Below are 22,263 nucleotides of genomic sequence, written 5' to 3' on the forward strand. Positions count from 1 at the left end.
TCGCTGATAACTTTAACATCGCAACTTTTACATTGGATTTCTTTACGCAAAAGGAAAGTATCTACAGATTTTTGCAATCCAATATGTAGACCTTACTGAAGAATTGGCTTGCAATCAATCTCTGCTATTGCAATGTTTTTAATTTCTTTGTGACATTTGGTATAAGTGATTCTTTGTTTGAAGCTTGGTGCTTCAACTAATAATTTACTAATTAAACTAGAGATATTACAAGCACAATTAACAATGTTTTCTCTTTCGTCAAAAAGCGTTAATAAGTAAGAAGTTCTTTCAAAATAAAACTTATATCAAAATAAACTATTAAATACTTTTCTCTTTTTCTTTCACTAATATTTAGTGAATCTTTTTTTCGTGCTTTTTCTGTAGATTAAAACCACGTCAATTTCCTTCTGCAGTTAGATATTGCTCGACATTCTAACTAGATTCTTCATATTCATTAACATTAAGAACTACCGTATTTTAACTCATCCGTTTTTCTAAAAATATTATTCTGTATACTGTATATTGATGCGATTATTAAATGCATGTGCAACAGCATTTAACAATGCAAACGAAAAATCAGTTATAATCTCATGCGGTATTATCCCTCCAGAACGCAACCATTCACCTAACTAGTATTAAATTATATTTGCATCATGTTTCTTGGGTAATATTTGAATTAATGGTACAATTTACTTATACCAGATTCAACGGCTTAATATTAAAAATTTGCACCTGATTTTTGATCTTGTCGATGTATTTTTGTATGACGGAACCAGTGGCATCAATGGATATAAAATTATTTAATTTTACAATATCTTTGTAAATATCTATTTGTAACGGTGACCAATACAAACAATAAAATTTATGTAATTCAATTTTGTATTATATACCGGCGTATTGAACATTATATTCTAAATTATGTATAGATTTAATAGAATCTTGAATTTGATACACATCTAATTTTTTATTTTTAGCTTCTTGACGTGTTTTTTTCAATATGTTACCGGAATATAAATGACTCGATTCGGGATCGTCATACTCAATTTCCTTTGTTTCTTCGCGATACCAGATGAGTGCTTTTTTATGTAGAAGTTTCTTCTGTACTATAGTTTTTTCCATATCTTTCAAGGCCCTCTTTTTTTCATGGGATACTGATTTTGTGTCGATCGTTTTTTACAAATTAACTTGAAACTGTCTTCAACTTCAGGTTTGTCAAAAGAATGAGCTGTAAAAGGTGCATCACATTCTTTGAATTTTTCAAAGATTGTAATATATGCGCCAATTGCAGATTCATATTTTGTTCTTTTGAAAATATACACGCATGGAATTTTAATTTTGGCCCAGCATAGTTTTGATATTATATCCGTCCATCCTTGTTGTAACACTGAATACTTTCGTGTACTATTATATTGACCATGCTCTTTGCACATCATTGGTTTCGGAGCTATACGCTGCCATGTTTCAGCATCGATGATAGTTATATCATATAAAATAGATAAGCATTTCTGGCCAGTTTCAATGCATGCTGTTTCATTATCAACATATGTATACTTTCTTCTATACTTTCGTTCTATCCTGTTGTATTTACGGTAGTATCGGGCGAAGTAAGCGAATGTTCTTCTTGCGCAATGCCTTTATAACTCATAATGCGAGAAAGAACATTGTATCTATTTTGTTTTAAATATAGATAGAGATTCATCGGTCGAATTCTATCGTTTAATGATCGGCAAATATCAATCCATATGAAATTTGATCGTGATTTCAATTCAATCTCTATAAAACAATTACGATATTCTGATTTTTATCGCGAAATAATTTAATAAATTAAATAAATTTGTTGAATTAAAAATTTTAATGTGACCGAGCACGCGCGCTCCATTTTTGCATTTAAAAACCATTTTTGCACAAAATGGGGGCTAATGTGAAGTTGGCCCCCTCAAAAGTTATTTTTTAATAACTTTTGTACTAGAGATGTGCAAACAAAAATTAAGAATGTGCAAACATGTGCAAATAATGTGCAATCGATTCATGTAAAAAAAATTAATAAATTCTAATATTGGGGGGGGGCTAACTTCACCCGGCTCGAGAGAGACAAGACGGATGAGATGCAATATTACAGTTTCCACAGATAACAGACTTAACCACTACAGTGCCACACCCCTTGCACATTCTCCTTCCATGCATGACGTTAAAATAAAAATTTAAATCACAAGGAAAATGTAGAAAAACAGTCCTTTATTTAGAGATTTAAAATCACGCAAGTAACAGACAATCAGACAAAAACACGTCCGTCCTCTACAGATGTATACTGTATTTTGCCGCATAGCCACCATTTAAAAAATCTCATAGCTATTAGACAATTTTTTTACATGCACGATATTTATAAAAGTTTTAAAAGAATCGTGAAGAAATTTTTTGTTGTTCTTTATAATTTCTGGATCAAAATAAAAAAGGAAAAAATTGTTTTTACATTATTTTCTTCCGCATTTGCATAATGTCTACATATTTTTATTTAAAACGAATTCATATATTTAAGAGGCCAACTTTTCGAGCCATTATTAGGGTGTTATATTAAACTCAAGTTTTTATTCAATTTATTATACAAAACATAATAAAATATAAATGGAAAGTATAAACGTTTCAACTGCACGCAGTCTTCTTCAGTATTATAAAAATTCTTACAAACAACTTAATCCTAAACATTGGCAGTAATAAAATTACTATGAAACGAGCAATTTAGTGAAAATTTATGCGTATTATAATGTGTCATATTCGAATAACGTGTATTCGTTGTGATATGATCAATCTCAGAGATGATAAATGAATCCCGTAAAATTTCATCGTTGATATGCGAGAAATTGTTACTAGTAGAAACCACTGTGAGTGATGAATATAAAGATTATTATAATTAAAATGTCAATTGTTATAAAAAAAACCAATACGGAATTGGCACGCTTGCTTACGTATCGCTCTTCTTGACATATCCTTAGACAGACCGGTATGGTAAGACCGCTCATTTCCAACTGTAATTTTGTCTCAATTTGTGTATGTTTTTATGTGTTCGGTTAAGTATGCCTGAAATAATATTTGACTTATTTGTCTGTATATTTATTTTATGTTTGCTAATTTTTCTAAAATATCATAATACGAATCATTTAGTAACTCAGTATCTTTATTTAAGTTTAACCCGTTTATTTGTTCCTTAATGTGCAACATCTCAGAAATGAGTCTTTTATGATAATTACTTTCGCTGTCTAAAATCTTCACGTTGTCCCAGTCGAAAGTATGGTGTTCATTGATTATGTGTTCGGAAATTACCGTATGTTTATTCGCATCTAATCTAATATTGTATCTGTGTTCTTTCATTCTAGTCTGTAATTGTCTCTTCGTTTGACCTACGTAGGATGCATTACAATCATTGCAATTGATCTTATACATAACATTTGAGATAAATGGGTGTTCATTTTTATCTTTATGTGTCTTAATGATTTTATCAAGTTTATTGAAACATCTATATCCTATTATGAAGTCCGAGTTTTTAAACGATGAGACCACCATTTCTGAGATCTTATTAATGTAAGGTATAACAAATAATTTTTTTGTTACTGATTCCTTGTCTGTCTCTTTTATTTTTCTTTGATTTGTTTGTTTATAATGCTTTTTTTGGAAATGAGATGTCCTACCCGATGATTAATTCTATTAAAAATGAAGTCAAGAGGGTAACCGTTACTTATTAGTATATTGATAATTAATTCCAAATTTTTATTGAAAAATTGAGGGTGTGATAGTAATAGACCTCTGTCAACCAAGTTGTAAATTATTCCAATTTTGTGACAAAGTGGGTGGTTGGAGAAGAATGATAGAGTTCTTCCTGAGAAGGTTTCTTTTTGGTACCAATCTATGTATATGATGTAGTTAATTATTTTAATTGTTAAGTCTAAGAAACTTAAGCTACGGTTAACCTCCTGTTCTACCGTAAATTTTAGTCTGTCATGGTACTCGTTAAAACTATCCACAATCCGTACCATGTTATCCCTAGAGGTGATTAATAATATGTCGTCAACATATCGGAAGTAGAACGTGCATCTTATGTTTAATAGATCGAGGACTATGTCTTCCAGATCTCGCATGACTAAATCAGCTATGATTGGAGACAATGGAGACCCCATAGGTCCCAAAAGTTTGCTTATATATTTTGTCTTTGAATGTGAAATATGTGGATGTCAGAATGAATTTGATACATTGTATAAACTCATTGTGTGATATTTTTGTATTTTTTGCAATGTATTCCCACCTATCATTGATACCGCTGATCGCAAGTTCCAGAGGCACGTTCGTGAAAAGCGAAACCACATCTAGAGAGAACATTCTATCGTCACCATCAACAATTCTGCCAGATAGTATGCTGTACAAATCGAAATTATTATTGATATAGCTTTTTGCAGTAGGGAGGCTTGTTGATAGGATTTTTTGCATGAAGGAAGCTATTGAATATAAAGCTGTATTCACCGAAGAAACTATGATTCTGAATGGAGTGTCTACTTTATGAATTTTAGGTAATCCATAGGCCTTTGGAAGGAGAGAATCACTGAAGTGTAATTTGTAATATTCTTTTTTAGTGATGAAATCCTTCTTTAACCAATTTTTCAATAAGTTGTTTAATTCTTTCTTTATTTTTTTACATGGGTTTTTATTGATGATAGAATATGTGTTCACATCGCTTAGTAAATTTTCCATTTTATTAATATAATATGATCTGTCCATCGCAACAGTGACATTGTCTTTGTCCGCGCGTGTGAATATGATGTTAGGATTGTCTTTGCAAAATTTTACGGAGTCCTTGTGAGCACTAAGTAATTTTTGTTGTATTAGGTCTTGTTTTTCATTTGTGATTAAAAGTTGTGCAAATTTTGGAATAGCAATGTTGCGTATATATACGCATTCCAGAAATTCAGAAGTGACCTTTGAAAATAGAGATTTTTAGGCCTTGCGCACAATAGAGAAAAATATTATGAATATTAAATGTTAGGAATAAGAATTATTTTAAAATAATAAAATCGAAAAGATTCTGATATAAAAATATAAATTCAGATATAAAACTAGTAATGCGGAAAAAACAATTCCGCGAAGCCAATCCCCTCATAAAGTAACTAATACGTTCTGTTGTGAATTCTCGCCAGGTGGAAAAAAAAGATGGAAAAAAAGCTATTGTCACTCTAATATTTTCATATGCCGAAAACCCGAGCTAGGATTTTCCTGAGCCGAGAACGAGCCGTTTTAAAAATACGAAGAAGAAATTATGAAAAACATAAGAGGGGATTAATAAAGGAGTATATATCCCAGCAAACACAGAATATAAATAACGCTATATATAACGTCGAAATAACACGCGCAATATAACAAATGTTATATTTTATATACAATAATATAACTTTTTGATAGTCACAATATAAAACTGTGCTTTATAATATTGTTATATATTACTTTATAATTTTCTAACTATCTTAAAATAACAGCAACGTGTAGCATCACTTAAATATCACATATCACATACAGCACAGAACATTTAAATTACATTGCAGCAATAATGTTATAATATCTTACAAGTTGCAATGTAATATTGTAGAGACATTTTATAAGAACATTTAACTGTAATATATTTTATGAAAAATGTTAAAATATTCCAATTCTTTCATTTATCGCTATATGTGACGTGCGATGAGCTATATATCTATCTCGTATTTAAATTTCAGTCATAAAAGAATTATATAAAGCTTACAAAAAGTGACTATTAAAATTAAAGATGTCATAATTATTTCTGTCAGAGTTCAACTTTTCTGATATATCTCAACAGGGAATTCAGAGATATATTGAACTGATCAAAAATTTAGAAAGCGGAATAAATGTCCGGATGAGAAGAAATCGCTCATTTATTATACTATTTAAGTTGTAAAGTCTAATTTTCATATAAATAAATAAATTTTTAATTTTAAATAAAAATTTTATAAAATAAAGAAAAATAATATAAAAAAATTTTATAAAATAAATTTTTTAAATTTTATTATTTTTTATTATTTAATTTTTATTATTTAATTATATTGGACTATAATTGTAAGTATAATATATTTATTTTGTCATATTCGCATATACATACGTACATGCCTAATAAAACCTTCATCTTTATACGATTTTAAAACAATTTCATCGCGCTATTCTATATATTTATGTTATATCACTGCAATTTTGTATAAATGGGAAATTACAACTAACGTGAAATGTAATGAACACGGTATATTACTTATTTTATTGTTACACATTTCGGTTTATTATATAAGTTTACAGCTGCCTGAATTTTGCCCATTTTTTAAGAAAAATTAATAAGTGTTAGCTTTTAATTTTTGTAAGTGTATATATATATATAAAAGAATAAAATAATATTTTATGTTTATTATTCTTTATATAATTTAATAACTTTTACGGTACACTATATATACCTACTAAAAATGAGAAAAATTATAAAAGTTGGAGAGAATAGAAAAAGAGAGAACAAACAAAAAGTGCAAGAAGTTCAGCTACAACGAACTAACCTATTAATGCGGCGGTATACATGAGTAATGACGTCACCATTGGACAGCTTATGAAACACACACCCGCTAGACTGGGCGTGTTAATTCCAAACATTCGTGTGATTCGATCGAGAGATCCGTCCATTGTAAAAGTATTTAATATAAAATCGATTCCGTCCCTACAACACATCAACGTGTTAAAAGACTGAGTATTATAACAAAACTGTTTAATTTATAATAAAATATAATAATAGGCCTATCTACAAATTGTAGAGTGCAATATTTCCGATAGAAACGAAAGGGAAGAAACAAAACACAAAGAAAGAAAGAAGGTGCTAAGATGCAAGGTGTTCGTTGAAGCTACTACAAGTGTTCTATAGAAGTGCCTTTAGATTAAAAAAAAATGATTACTCTTCCTCGCGCGATGATGCCGATCATCATCGCTTCCTGGTTGTACTACCTTATTTTAGGCGTTGTCGTGGTCGGCCAGTACGAATGGCAAACCCGCGACGCCTTCGACGAGATTCGCATGCGAATGGACAAGGTGAACGAGGACAACTGTCAAATTCAGCATCTCGGCGATTTGTATCTACCGGAAGACGCGGTGTCGCATCTGCCCGACATCAAGGATATCAACATCAATCCGGTATTCCCGAATCGCACCGCCCTGTTGCACCTTCACAACATGGCCCTTAGCAGAAGCTTCTTCTGGAGCTACATCCTCCAGTCGCGCTTCATTCGACCGGCGATCAACGACACTTATGATCCAGGCATGATGTACTATTTCCTGTCCACGGTGGCGGATGTCTCCTCCAATCCTTACATTAACACCTCGGCCATCTACTTTTCGTCCAACATGTCCTATTCCCCATCCTACAGAGGTTTCTTCAATAAAACCTTTCCCAGATTTGCACCGCGAACTTTCAGAGCGGATGACTTCAATGATCCTATACATTTGGAGAGGATATCGACTAGGAATACATTCACCGTGCAAGATTTAGGGGCATTTCCCACCACCAGACTCAGTGATGACTACACTAGTGACTTTTATCGTATAAACGAATGGTATTTTGAAGCAATTCTTTACTTTAGAAAATTTTTAAAAATTTAAAGTTAAGAAAAACAATTGCTTCATATATTATTTGCAATAAATTCCTGAAATAAATTTGATCCATCAATATTAATTCATATATTTCATGGCATTCGTTTGTATAGATATCCTATGTTTCGCTTACAGGTACAAGAAATGGTTACCGGATAATGTGGAGAAAAGACATGATACTAAAACAACTTATCAAGTTGAAATTCGTTATGCCAATAATACAAATGAAACATTTACTTTCCACGGTCCACCTGGTAAAGAATTCAAACAATAATTCTACAATCTGAAATCTTATGCCTATTTTTTTCATTATTAATTTACATTACAGGTGCTGATGAATATCCTGGACCTGTGAAATGGACAAGGCCATATTTTGATTGCGGTCGATCAAATCGATGGATTGTGGCTGCAGTATCACCTGTAGCAGATATCTATCCACGGCATACTGGTTTCAGACATGTTGAATACCCAACGTACATATATATTGCATTAATAATTAATAATATATATAATATATATTATAAATAAACATTATAATGATACAGTAAGTTTATAAATTATAATAAAATAAAAATTTGTTAGGTATACTGCTGTCTCTGTGATGGAAATGGACTTTGACAGAATAGACATAAATCAGTGTCCCAAAGGTAAAGGAAATAGTGGTCCTAATAGATTCGCCAATAGTGCAAGATGTAAAACTGATACTACAGAGGTATATTCAAATACTATCATATAAATCAAATTCATTAAATATACATACATATACATATATGTGTGTGTGTTAAAATTAAATCAATATATTATTAAATTAATATATTAATTATATACTTATATATATATATATATATATATATATTTTAATTGATATAATATATTGCTGAAAATATGGCTATAACGATAAAATATTTCATACAAGTCAAAGGCTTTGAAGGAGAAAGAAAAAAAAATGTGTCACTACTAGTTGCAAATTACATATTTTTTCCTAAAATCAACTATTCTTTACATCATATTCCTTTCATTATTTTCTGCATAAAAATATTAAGGTAAAATCGAAAATTGAATATTTTACGAGATATTTCATAATTTATGTCTGTAAAAGTATGTTATATTGAAGTACAAAACCTCTCGTAAACTATTCACTTTTTGGCCATTTTATCCTTATTACTTTTTATGTCAAATATTGCGAGAAATCTATTTATATATAAAAAGTCTCTACGTTTTCATTTCTGACTGGTTTCATTTGAAAAAATTAGGTTGACCTTCAAACAATCTTAGTTAAAATTCAAGATTATCAATTTTTTTCCCTTCAAAATCTTTTATACAAAATATTTTCTTGTTACAGCTATAGTTTCAGCAATATTCGATATATTAATTAAAATAAATATGTACACACACAATATGTATATATATATATGTACATACATACAATATATTGCTATACATGTTTTATTTACAGTGCGAGCCGATACATGGTTGGGGCTTTAGAAGAGGGGGATATCAATGTAGATGTAGACCCGGTTACAGACTACCGACTGTAATACGACGACCTTTCCTTGGAGAAATAGTGGAAAGAGCGACGCAAGAACAATACTATAATGGTTTTGATTGCCTGCGAATTGGCTGTATGTATTTTTTCTTTTTTTTTTTCGCTGTATTAATCGACAAAAAGTAACTTTAATGAAAGAATTTCATCCTGCAGGGATTCATAAAATGCCAGTACAATGGGAAAAAGCAAAATCATATATCAGAGAAAAATATCTCGAACAATATCATCACTATAGAAATCATTCAACCGGCCCGTCCTCGCTTCACGATACAAAGATGAACATTGACCAGGTTCTCAAATTTATTTTGGGCATGAATTCGAGAACTTGCAAGAAGTACGTAGTTATCGCATTTATTTTCTATTATTGAAATATATTTTTATTTTAACTCGAACAATATTCCTGAATTTTATTTCTAGTTATGCGCCACAGGATTTAGTATTACGCGGTGACATTGGTTTCGGTGCGGAAGAATTTTTTGAAAATGAAGCAAAAATGGCGACTAGATTGGCAAACTTTATCAGTGTATTTTTGCAAATATCCGATCCCTTGGAAGTATATTCGGGTAAAAGAGTAGCCGACAGACCGCTAACGGAAGATCAAATGATAGGAGAGACTTTAGCCCTAATACTTGGCGATACAAAGATATGGTCAGCCAGCGTTTTTTGGGATCGTAATAAATTTACTAATAGGACATTCTTCGCCCCATATGCTTACAAGACTCAGTTAAACACGCGTAAATTTAAACTCGAAGACTTAGCCAGACTTAATGATACAGGTAAAGGGAAATTCAGATATTACAGAAAAAGAAAAAATAACTTCATACAAATTAGAATATATTATACTTAAATTTTTAATTATTAATTTGTTCCGTTAGTAAATTGTATTCAGCATGTAAATTTTTTAAACATTAAAGAGTAATTTAAACTTGACTAATTGCTAATATGCACATTTGTGTGATTATAGATGAAGTATACACGAAGAAAAGTTACTTCCAAGTATTAAAGCAACGTTGGGCGACGAACTTTGATGAATTGGAAAAATATTATATGAAGATAAAGATTCGATTTAACGAAACTGGAGAGCACCTAAAAAAGTTTGAACACTACCCGAACTTTTACAGGTAAGGAAAAGCGCGTATATTGTTTGCAAAATTTACGGGTGATAATTATATCTTATTAATATATGCTCTCAAGCGATAATAAGTAAAGCATTAAAGAATAAAAGGATTATGTTCCTTGGAAGATAAAGGAAATCCGATCTTTAAAGTACGATTTATTCTAATGTATGAGAATATGGTATGGGTTATCTGTGTAGGGCAGCAAACCTGGACCATGGACACTGGACAACTCCGTACTTTGATTGTAATGGCAAGGTGAAGAAGTGGGTAATTACTTATGCATCCCCGTTTTTCGGCTGGGATAGCTTGAAGGAGAAACTGGAATTCAAGTAAGTGTTGTTCCCGTCGGTGTGCGATCATATGTGGAAAGGATGTGTGTGTGTGTGTGTGTGTGTGTGTGTGTGTGTGTGTGTGTGTGTGTGTGTGTGTGTGTGTGTGTGTGTGTGTGTGTGTGTGTGTGTGTGTGTGTGTGTGTGTGTGTGTGTGTGTGTGTGTGTGTAGTATATATACGTATATATATAAAATCAGTAACGCCAACTTCTTTCCCCCTCGAAATCCTACAACTTTTGTCTGGACATTGTTTTCTAAAATGCAATGTTCAAAAAATATTTGTGTGGATCTTTTAAAATAGAACACTGTGTGTTCAAATGTAGAAACACTATGGAGACATAAAACCAGTTTCCAGTAATAAAAACGAGAAAGATCATATTTAACATTGAGATATTTACAGAGGTATTGTAGCTGTTACCATGGATTTACTTCAAGTAGATGTAAATCAATGCGATGATAAATTTTACCGATCAAACGCATTCAAAGATACGCACAAGTGTGATAGGAAGACATCATATGTAAGTCATTATTCCATTATATTAAACAAAAATGTTAAAATTATATAATGTACTGTATAAGGTTCCAAGGGTTCCAAGGATATCGCCTGCTAATGGCAGGTTCTTGAGATCATTTGAAGACGATTTTTTCTTGAAAAGGTCGAGACATCAATATTCGACTTATAAGCGATTCAAAAAGAAGAGCTTTTCGCAAAACTAAACATTGGAATTAAAAGATTATTAAAATTATATTCTTTACTTAATTTCAGGTAGAATTTACTTTAAGAATTTCCTTCAGAATTTTCTTCAAAAATTTAGAAACTTGCAAAAAACGATGATCTCCCTCGACATTTTTGCTAAGAAAAGATCGTCTCCAAATGATCTTCAAAGAATTTACTAGTATTAGTAGATGTTGTAATGTGTGATCCTCTGGGACACTGCATAAATTTGAAAATATTAAAGGAATACACATATTTGCTGTAATTCCAAATCATTTTGCGCGATAATTTTATTTTTGTTTATATAGAGTATTGTATTTATATAAAAACATATAATTATTTATTTATAATTTTAAGTTTTTATTTCCATAGTGTGTACCTATTCTTGGGAGAGGATTCGAAACAGGTGGATATAAATGTGAATGTAAGCAAGGCTTTGAATATCCATTTGAAGATTTAATTACATATTACGATGGGCAATTAGTCGAAGCTGAATTTAATAATATTGTAGCTGATAAAGAAACCAGGTACTCATAATTTTCTTTCTTTATAATAATTTGAAAATTATTAATAAGTTATTTGTGCGTTTAAAATTATCTATATTAATAATTACATGATATGAAATAATAATGATTTATTAATTTTAAGCATTGTGTTATTTTAGATATGATATGTTTAAATGTCGATTAGCTGGTGCTTCATCAATTCAAGCCAATTGGATATTATTGCTATACATATCAACTTTAATAATATTTTTGCAAATTCAAAGAAGATAAATATATATGCACACACACATTCACACAAATATACATATAGACAGCATATTTGACTTAAGTGTTACACATGTATGACACTTAATTATTTTTTAATTAACAAAATTATAAAAAAATTCTTCAAATAAAAATTGTTCTAAAGATTATTAAAAAGATCTACACGTGGTGTTTCAAAAATAGATGGCCAATTTTAAAAGCATGTACTCATTATAAGGATTAAAAGTGTCATATTTCATTAAGTCATATAGATTTTTTGAAACAATTTTTATTCAAGAAAGAATTTTCTTATAATTATTAGAGTAAAAAGTTTTAAATCAAACTACATATACTTCGTAAAACATGATATTTTGTAAAACAAAATCTACTATTACATTTCTGTTATCAACAAGTACAATATTTATGCCGTCCATATAAATGTAAGTTAAGTTAATATTACTCTCTAAAAATAGATAGATGAAAAGTTACAAATTAAGTCTTTGAATATAATTTTTATAATGGCAATAAATAATAACTTGTTACATTTTTATATCTATAGTGTATTCTCCGAATATAATTGAATTTTTGTATACAATTTTTAAGATTTTATATATGTATATTTAAAAATATTTATATTATTTTTTATTGGAAACCCTCCTTTCCTTTATAATCTTAAAGGCAGTGTCGATACGGACAAAGTATAATGTATAAATGATAAATCACAAAACTTTCATTATAAAAATTTTTAATATTTTCATTTAATTGTATGTAATTACAGAAATATCACAATTATGATTTTTAAATAAATAATAAATTTATATATTTTAAGTTCTTATATGTATAATTTAAATTACTTGGAAATAAAATTTTAAAAAATGATATATTACAAATATATAGCATCTCTAGTTAAAATTCCCTGATAAAAAAATCGATAGAAAACAATAGAAAACGATTACATCGTTTTTAATCGTAGTTATGAATCGAAAGTTAACGAAAGAATATCGTAAATGTACGATTGATTCTCTAGCGTTTCCTTTCGTAAGTATCCTATTAATATGTTATCGTTTATTCTTATCATTTCTTTTCGCTAACCCATACAGCATTGAATGATTGTAGAAACATATTGCATAGATCTAACATTATAATATTGCATGTGAGTTGTGAAATATTCCTGCAATATTACTGCAAGAATGTGGCAACAGTAAAATTTCCGCCTTTAAAAAAATTACAATGTAATGTTATGGTATTATTACGGTGCAATATATTAAAAATAATATTAAATAAAACTTTTTATTTCGATATATTACGCGCTTTCATCATTATGTTTACTTATAGTAATTTAATGTAGTAAAATATATATATTTCTATAATTATTATCTTTAAATTAAGTAAATTCTAGTTTATGCTGATGTTATAAAACATTATTAATGTTATAACATCAAGCGTTAAATCTAGCATTTACTCGACATTTTAAAGTTAAGAGACAATTGTACCTTTAGTCTTAGAGCTAATTTCATCAACTTTATATAATTCTCCTGACTAAAACTTAAGTACGAGATAGATAGTGAATCGCGCGTCGCATAGCGGTAAATGAAGGAACTAACGATTTGACTGAATACTATTTTTTTATAATATTTTTGGAATGTTGCTGTAAGATTTTTCATAAAATATTACAGTTATTATGTTTCTATAATGTCCCTACAGTATTACAATGCAACTTGCAAGATTGTAATATTACTGCAATGTAATTGCAATGTACTGTTTTTGCAAATCGTATCGGTTCCTATTGTTTTCTATCGATTTTTTATCGGGGATGTTTTCTGTTGTAACTTTACGATAATACATTTATAAAATACGTTTTCAATTGTTTATGGTTGATGCATGATTAAAAATTATAGGATTTTTCGTAATTGTATGTTAAAAAACTTAAAACTTCTTTATTGTAAATATACAATTGATTACGAATAGATTTTCAATTATTTTTTCTTGATAAATTCCAATAAAACAATAAAAAACAATATATCACAATAAGAATTTTATCGTATTCTAACGACTGATCCGCTTTTAACAGAGAATGAAAGAAAACGATAAAAAACGATAACATTTCTTTCGAAATCTAAAAAGTAAAACAATAAGATACAATAAGAAACGATAAGATTTTCTACGGATCGTATCGGTTCCTATTGTTTTCTATCGATTTTTTTTATCAGGGTTATTTAATGAATAATACATTAATTTTTATATTATGATATATTAATAGTCGATGTCAAAATTTAATATAATGCAATTTTATATATTAATATATTTTGTACCTTTTATATGAAATATATAGTTTACATAAATTTATATCTATGTATCTTTAAAAAAGTTTGCTTCAAACTTTAATTTGTGCCTTATATATATATAATTGCTAAAATGTGTTGCTAAAAATAATCGAAAAATATATAATACATTTAAATAAGCATTAAAAATTTCTCTTGAGTGATTAATTTGTTCTCTTGAGTAATTATTCATAAATATAATAAATTGACAAGTTAACAAAAAAATTTTGTTAAAATATTACTTATCAAGGCTCCTATGGTACCTCGCCGACCATGTCGGAATCGTGACGTCAGAGGCCAGAAAACACACGCTAAAATTTCTTAGATGCCATTTCGAAATAAAAAAATATTTCGATGAAACAGCACTTCAGATGGCTTTAGCACATTCTTAAAAAACCCCCGAAAACTATCCTTTTCCCTTTATAATCAATCAACAGCTGTAAAATGTAATATTATTAGAGGCCCAGTCCGTCTGGTCTTTGCACATGCGCAGTCATTCCGCATGTCAAAGTCTGATATCTCGATCATTTTACGGTTGTTGATTGACTGTCAAGGGAAAAGAACTAGTTTTCGGCGTTTTTTATAAATGTATTAAAGAGATCTTAAGAGTGTTATTTTATGCAAATATGTTTTTATTTAGAAATAAGAAATCTCAACGTGTTATTTCTCGCTTCTGACGTCACGATTCCAATATGGCCGCGGTGAGCACCCAGGAGCCTAAGGCCCTGCGCACAATAGAAAAAATATTAGGAATAGGAATAAATATTACCCAAGTAGAACATAAAACTCATAATGACGTCATAATGACATCATCATGATTTTATTCATCACTTAAAAGTTATCTGGACAAAAATGATTCAAAAATGATTTAAAGATGACAAAAGTAATCATTAGATTTAAATCCCCTTAATATAAAATAATTGCATTATATGACTTTTAAAAAATTTATGTTGCTTGAATAATTGTTAGAATATGTGTGAACAATAAATAAATAACTGTAATATATGTATAAAAATTTTTTTCCAAAATCACTTTTAAATGACGTCATCATGATTTCATTATGAGTTTTATGTTCTACCTGGGATATGTATTAATATTTTGTATAAAAAAGTACGTGTGTTCGTAAGAAGTGGAAGAAAAAATGAAAAGTTCTTTTACTCTACTTTTGATGTAAACGATGCAATCAATACATTTTTTAAAATACACATAAAGAAATGACTCAATTATCTAAAGTTTATTCAAACTGTTTACTTTTTGTGATATTAAATAATTAACTTATACATGTGATCGATCCAATGCTACGTGCCAGTGTCGAGCCGACACTGGTTTCCGACATTGACCTGACATTTAAAAAAAAATATTTGTATATCCATTTCGAAATTTTATTACTTTTTTTAAACTGAATTTGTTTCTTAAGATAATTTTTGAAAAATTATATATTTGTGCTGGTTATGACATATGCAGATATAACACTTACATTAAATTAAAAAGTAGTCTACCACGTAAGGCAGTTGGTTCACGATCCAGAGGTCCCTAGTTCGAGTCCCACCAAGGTAAGTGTGTTTTTCAAATACAAAAAAACATTTAATCCATTATAAAACGCCTAATTTTCAGATAGAATCATTATATAAGTTGCATGTAGTTAAAAACAAGTTAAAAAATTTCGAAATGGATATATGAATATATCTTTTTTGGCTCAAGCCAAAATTTGTACGCCCATATTGGCCTAAGTTTGGAAAGCAATAAGGGCCCTAGATAAAAGAGCGTGACATCTCGAGATTGGGCCAAGATGGGCGTCCTAACTCGGGCCTCAAATAAAGTTAGGAAACCTTTATAGGGCCCGGTTATAGCCTATATAAAATTTCCACACGGGATATGAAATCAAAAATAAGTCATCAAAACGTTGCTAAAAATGTATTAAATGAGATCATTATGATTTTTTCAAAATGACATTTTAGTGACGTCATAATGACGTCATTATGAGTTTTATGTTCTACCTGGGTAAGCATTAGGCCTACTACACAATATAAAAGTATAGAAATTAAGAACAGAGAATAAAAATATCCATATGTGTATCAACAGAAGCAGATAGATATTAGGGGATAACAATAGATATTCTTTCCTTCTATTGATGAATATTTTCTATTTTCTGTTCCTATTGCTTGTACTTTTGTATTGTGGAGGAAGCTTAATGCTTAATATTTATTCCTATTCTTAATATTTTTCCTATTGTGCGCAGGGCCTTATAATCAAACATTTTTATATGAATTAGATAAGGCTCAATTATAAATAATAAATGAATTAATGAAACGGGCTAATTGAGAACCGAGCGCAGAAGTTGTTGCGCATAAATTGAAATAAATAAAATGTTTTGTAGGATTTAATATTGTTTATTCTCGATTGAGGAAGAAACCTTGTAACGTACATAAGATTCTTCCTCAATCGAGAATAAACAATATTAAATCCTACAAGACATTCTATTTATTCCAATTTATGCACAACGACTTCCGCACTCGGCTCTCAATTAGCCCGTTTCATTCATTCAAACATTTTTATATTTGTATTTTATATATTTGTATGTTTAACAATTTAACAAATATCTAGTCTTCCCCCTCTCTCTCTCCCCTTCCTTTCTTTCTACATATATATACATATATGACAATTTTTTACTAATATAAAATTTTTCTTTGACCAGCAAATATAGCACTTATTTCTTAATTTATCATTCTTTTTTATTGAGATAATGATGATTGATAAATCTACAACCTTGTGTAATTTGTGCACCTTCATTAACAAAATGGCAGGCAAATAGAAGCATATTGCGTGGTTGCACCCTGATGGCAAATCTCATGAACATTGCTGAATATAAACATAAGGCTGAAAAAGAATATAATATAGAATCTTAAAAAATTTATATTAATAAGCGGCAGATATAATTCTAGAATTTCCAAAAGCTATATGAATCTCATAATTTTTGTAAACTCTCTATGATAAAATAGACTATGTAAATATTTATAGTACATATTTTTTATTCTCTATTTTTACAATTGAATAAAACTAATAAAATTTTAAAATACAAGTAATTTTTATGTGATAGTAAAATCATGATGTCAAGTTATTGTTCTGATCTTATTGAATTTTTAAAAATCTTATAAAATCTCGGCAAGAATTATTTCCGGGGCTCCTCAGTTTCATAGACACTTTTGATAGATTTTTTTACCGAAAAAATGAATTAGTTTTAGGTGACTCTATGACTTCAATACACATTCTGACTCTGATACTCTTCCTTCCCTCTTCACCAATCATAATTTTGCTTTTATCTTACACAGTTCTTGTTTTACATTGTGTTATTATTATTCATACTGTACTATATATGATTCTAGTGTACATTATTTTTTTCATAAAAAAGTGTACAATATATTTTTTCATAAAAAATTAAAATGTGCTGTATTAAAATATTTTGAAATCAATAAATTTTTTTAAAATAAAACAAAAATTTCTTATAATAATAAATTTGATGAAAAATCCTATGAGAATAACCTTTTGTCAAAAATTTTGAAATCAATATATTTTTTGAGGAACAAAACTTAAAAACATTAATACCAAAGCGTGGGCGGAACCCAAGTAGCAAGCGTACGTCATTTTGACGTCGTTGATATAATTTTGACGTTTAATGACGTCAGCTTGCTACTTGGGGAGAGAGACTCCGGAATAGGATGTGCACAACTATGTCCAAGAAGTGAGACAACAACAAAATGTTAGCAGCATGTCGGCAGTATGACAGCAGATCTAATCATGACTTTACAGCAGATTCCTATCCACTGTGTCCGCAATTGATGATATTCTGCTAGTATAGTTAGTAAGCAAAATCTGACAGCAGATTCGTGGCAGAAACCGAGCAGATCTGCACAATATAGTTTGATGGTAGATTGGCGGCAGAAACCGAGCAGATCTGTCAAACACAATCTGATAGTATAGATTGGCGGCAGAAATCGAGCAGGATCTGCAGTTCCTTGCCATTTGAACATATAAGTATAATAAAATTCAATATTTTTCGATGAATATAACAAGTGCATAAGATGTGTTATCCGTTAATTATAATTTTTTTTTTTTTTTTTTTATAAATATGACATTTAATGTATAACATATTATATAGTATGTAGTTATATCTCACATAGCAATTAAATATTTAATTTAATTTATTCATTAAATTAATAAAATAAATTGTAAAAATAATTAAATTTGTAATTTATAAAATTTAAGATATAATTTATGAGAATTAAATTCTGCTTTATGCTTCAAATAGAAAGTAAATGGATAATTTTCCATGTATATCCTATTGATTCTAATAAGTTTAATATTCTCATGTTAGACTTGTCCGGACTTGTCAGATATCAAAAATTAAACTGATAGAAAAATATATTTTATTAATAGCCACGACTTGCAGACTTTATATCTATTTTTAACAGAAATTTGATTGCGAGAAAATACATCGCATAGCGATAGGCGAAGGAACTATTAAATTACTGCAAAATGCAGATCCTGTTGTCAATTTGCCATCAGATTGTGCGCGCACAAATCTTGCTCGATTTCTGCCGTCAATTTGACATCAAACTGCGTTGCGCAGATCCTGTTCGGTTTCTACTACCCCAATCTGCTATGATAATTCTATACAAATCCTGCTTGATTTTTGCTACTGACTTGCTGCCAAATTATGTTAGCAGGTTTTATAACATTTCTGCCAACGTTCTGCTATTATTATCTGATATAACAAGTTTTGTTTAAAACCTGCAGTTTTTTTGCTGGCAAAAATATATAGCACACAGTTTTAATACATGCTCTTGACAGATTTGGCTATCTGGGAAGCTATGGTTCTGTCTCATTCTAAACTAATTGTAAGTTCTATGGTCCCTTCTCCAGTAATCCCAACCCAAAAAACACTAACCTAGTCCAATTAATTTCTTAAAATTATAGGTAAAGCATTATTTGAAACATCGATATCTCGAAAACTATTAATCGTAGCGCACTGTGGTTTGCGGCATTCTTTTTCTCGATAAAAAATCTATCAAATTGAGAAACTCCGGAAATAACATTCTAAAAATCTCTATATACATAAGATAAACATCAGGAAACATTTTGGAAACAAAAATGTATATTTTATACAGAACAATTCTGCAAAGTTGCGACAAACTTAAAAGAATCTGGAATAGATTTCGTTAAGATTCTATCTTCTTATTGCAACTATATTGTGCAATGTATTAGTTAATAAAAGTTGTTTAATTTAAGATTGCTAGTCTCGGTCTCTCATTGACATCATGCTGCATATATTATGACGTTGGAAGTAAGAAATTATATTTTTCAATTTTTTCTTGCAAAATATTGAAATAAATAAGTTTTTTATAAATGCGATTGTGTTCGATATAATATATATGGATTAATAAATTCCAAAAACTTCCTTGCTTAATTTCTATTCTGCATTAATAAATGATATTGTATAATTCATTTGTATTTGTTTACATTTTCAATGAAAATGGATTTTATGATTAAAATTTACAATTACTATATAATTAATTTAGGAATAAAGAAAGAGAATTTTTCTTATTTTATTATAATCCATATTATTAAATACGAGTGCCTCTGCATTCAAAAAATTTAATTATTTCAATGGATATCAGCAAAAAAACTCATGATTTCTAATTTCTCTATGAGTTCCTAATTTCTTGTTACAATTCAGTACGATATCAATAAAGAATCAAAAGGCATAAATTAAAACTTTTATTAAATAATTCATGTCTGGCGATGCCTTCTTAAAACATATATTATGCTTGTAATGAATTAAAGATCGTCATTTTGAATATTTATCCTATAATTATACAAAAACAATTAAAAACATATGATTTTTTAATTCTAACTTAACCTGATATGACCTGACTTAACCTAATTATATAGAAATCGAATAATTATATAGCATCATCAATAAAATTAAACACAATGAGCAAAATATAGAATACGAAATTAAACATAGGTAATTGTAAAGAATTTAAGCCCATCGAGTATGCATTAAAGATTGAAATTTGATCTATTAGAACAAAGAAATTTTTTAATTCTTTTTGATTAGTCAAATTCCAATTTTTAATCTTTAATACATAGTCTACGAGCTTTTTTATGTTTAATTCCGTTTTTTTAAGCTCATTGCATGTGAAAAAATTTTAGTCGTAGTCGTAAGGCTATTCGCCGGATATGAATTACTTAACAAAAGTCCCAATTAAACGAGATTTACTACTCTTTTAAAGATGTATGGGAGATATTAAAAAATGTATAAATTCATAAAAATTATATGGATCATCGTTTCTACTTTTAAAGCTACTATTAAATACTAATATACTATTTGGATTTAATTCATTAACCTATTTAAAAGTTCTTGGAATTTAAATTTCCGTCAGTTTTACACATAATCTTATGAAGATTCGTTACTATGTAGATTGTACTACATTAAAATAAATATCGAAAAAATAATATCTCTACCGTGTATTTCCAATTTTTTACATGTATAATTGAAACTTTAAAGAACAATGTTGGAAAATGACATTAACATTCACTAAACCATTTAAAAGAAAATAATAATAATTTATCAAAATTGTAGTTTTTTCTCCGATTACCGAGCAGTCGGTTGTCAATGTGTGTTATCATTGAAAACAACTGAAAGCTAGGAAATAAAATTATAGCGATTTTTTATAAGACGTACAATGTGTGTAAACTATAGTTTTGCTAGCTTTTGTCTTCGATTATATCTCCAAAACATCATCACAACTTTCCAGAATCTCTATAAAGTATATACATACATATATATATATATATATATATATATATATATATATATATATATATATATACAGACACTAATTGAACATTTATTATATTGCTCGTAACTTTTTGAGCTAAAACATGTTTTAAATATTATATGAATAAATAAAGTAACGATAGTATAAAACTCGAATAAAAATATTTTTCAAATATTTATCTTCCACTAAAAATATATAAATATATAAAATAGAATATATTCAAGGATCATTCATTGAACTAACCAAAAGTCATTTTTCCGCTGATGTATTTAGGATTTCGCTGGATATCGCAAATAGCAGCAATTGGTATCGCCCAATTGGCAACTGGACCCCAGAAATGCGTGCTGAAGAAAGAAAAACGTTATTGTTTGCACATGCAATAATCGATGCGGATGTAATACGTATCATCGTGAACACTATATAAATAGTTATAAAACGGATAACATAACCATGACACTTGCCTCATAAAATAATCACGAGTTTCCTTACTCCTAAGGATTTTTGCGAAACGATTCATTTTCGGTTGCCTATATATTCTTGAAAGAAACTATTATTTAATAAAATACGTAGAAATTTGATGAAATCAAAGATTCACAAAAGGCACAAGTTGATAAAGTGCGGAAATATACGTTGAAAAAAAGCTTGTGTATGAAGATGTTTCTGCCAATCGCTGCTCGCGATTTAAAAAAATTTAAATAACTAACATAACATGTTGCATAATCTCGAATAAACAATCTGTTACGTCTGATTGATGCTCTTTCTCTTACTAGACCTCGGTTAGTAGGAGAAAGATAACTCTTTATTTTTATAGAATAACCTGCTTCCACTTAGAGTCCTATAATAAGAGAGGCGCGAACTCTACCCCATCTTGCCACCGCCGCCATCTTAGGCTCGTATCCGCATGTCAGTGCAAACTAGAGTTACCCAAAGAGTAAAGAAATACAGGAGGGAATGTATCGGTGATGGGGGCCATG

The 22,263-nt window shown here is 29.3% G+C and overlaps 2 protein-coding genes across 2 annotated transcripts; one reads left to right on the forward strand and one right to left on the reverse strand.

Annotated features, from left to right (window-relative positions):
* Positions 1-6,614: 6,614 nt before the first annotated feature.
* LOC145944303 (uncharacterized) lies at positions 6,615-12,663 on the forward strand. Its single transcript, XM_083052573.1, has 12 exons — positions 6,615-7,631; positions 7,804-7,922; positions 7,997-8,141; positions 8,251-8,380; positions 9,125-9,290; positions 9,368-9,548; positions 9,632-9,990; positions 10,179-10,335; positions 10,530-10,661; positions 11,063-11,180; positions 11,750-11,904; positions 12,042-12,663. Exons 1-12 carry the CDS (start codon positions 6,970-6,972, stop codon positions 12,151-12,153), a joined length of 2,436 nt encoding a protein of 811 aa, XP_082908699.1. The 5' UTR covers positions 6,615-6,969; the 3' UTR covers positions 12,154-12,663.
* A 4,248-nt stretch (positions 12,664-16,911) lies between these two features.
* Positions 16,912-22,231, reverse strand: Mpc1 (mitochondrial pyruvate carrier). The gene is made up of 3 exons (XM_083052575.1): positions 21,751-22,231; positions 21,533-21,633; positions 16,912-17,324 (listed from the first exon to the last, which is right to left on the reverse strand). Exons 1-3 carry the CDS (start codon positions 21,804-21,806, stop codon positions 17,170-17,172), a joined length of 312 nt encoding a protein of 103 aa, XP_082908701.1. The 5' UTR covers positions 21,807-22,231; the 3' UTR covers positions 16,912-17,169.
* Between the last annotated feature and the right edge of the window lie 32 nt (positions 22,232-22,263).

Source organism: Prenolepis imparis, unplaced genomic scaffold, assembly GCF_030444845.1.
Source record: "Prenolepis imparis isolate NDT839.2.m4 unplaced genomic scaffold, iyPreImpa1.0 SCAF_13, whole genome shotgun sequence".
In the NCBI taxonomy this organism is placed as follows: domain Eukaryota; kingdom Metazoa; phylum Arthropoda; class Insecta; order Hymenoptera; family Formicidae; genus Prenolepis; species Prenolepis imparis.

Excerpts from the sequence above, each read along its gene's own strand:
- LOC145944303 (XM_083052573.1), top strand. The coding sequence starts at position 6,970 with ATGATTACTCTTCCTCGCGCGATGATGCCGATCATCATCGCTTCCTGG. Across the intron at positions 8,142-8,250 it reads AGACATGTTGAATACCCAAC|GTATACTGCTGTCTCTGTGA; the intron begins GTACATATATAT and ends AAAATTTGTTAG. Across the intron at positions 8,381-9,124 it reads GTAAAACTGATACTACAGAG|TGCGAGCCGATACATGGTTG; the intron begins GTATATTCAAAT and ends TTTTATTTACAG.
- Mpc1 (XM_083052575.1), bottom strand. The coding sequence starts at position 21,806 with ATGAATCGTTTCGCAAAAATCCTTAGGAGTAAGGAAACTCGTGATTAT. Across the intron at positions 21,634-21,750 it reads ACTCGTGATTATTTTATGAG|CACGCATTTCTGGGGTCCAG; the intron begins GCAAGTGTCATG and ends TTCTTTCTTCAG. Across the intron at positions 17,325-21,532 it reads CAGCGGAAAAATGACTTTTG|CCTTATGTTTATATTCAGCA; the intron begins GTTAGTTCAATG and ends ATTCTTTTTCAG.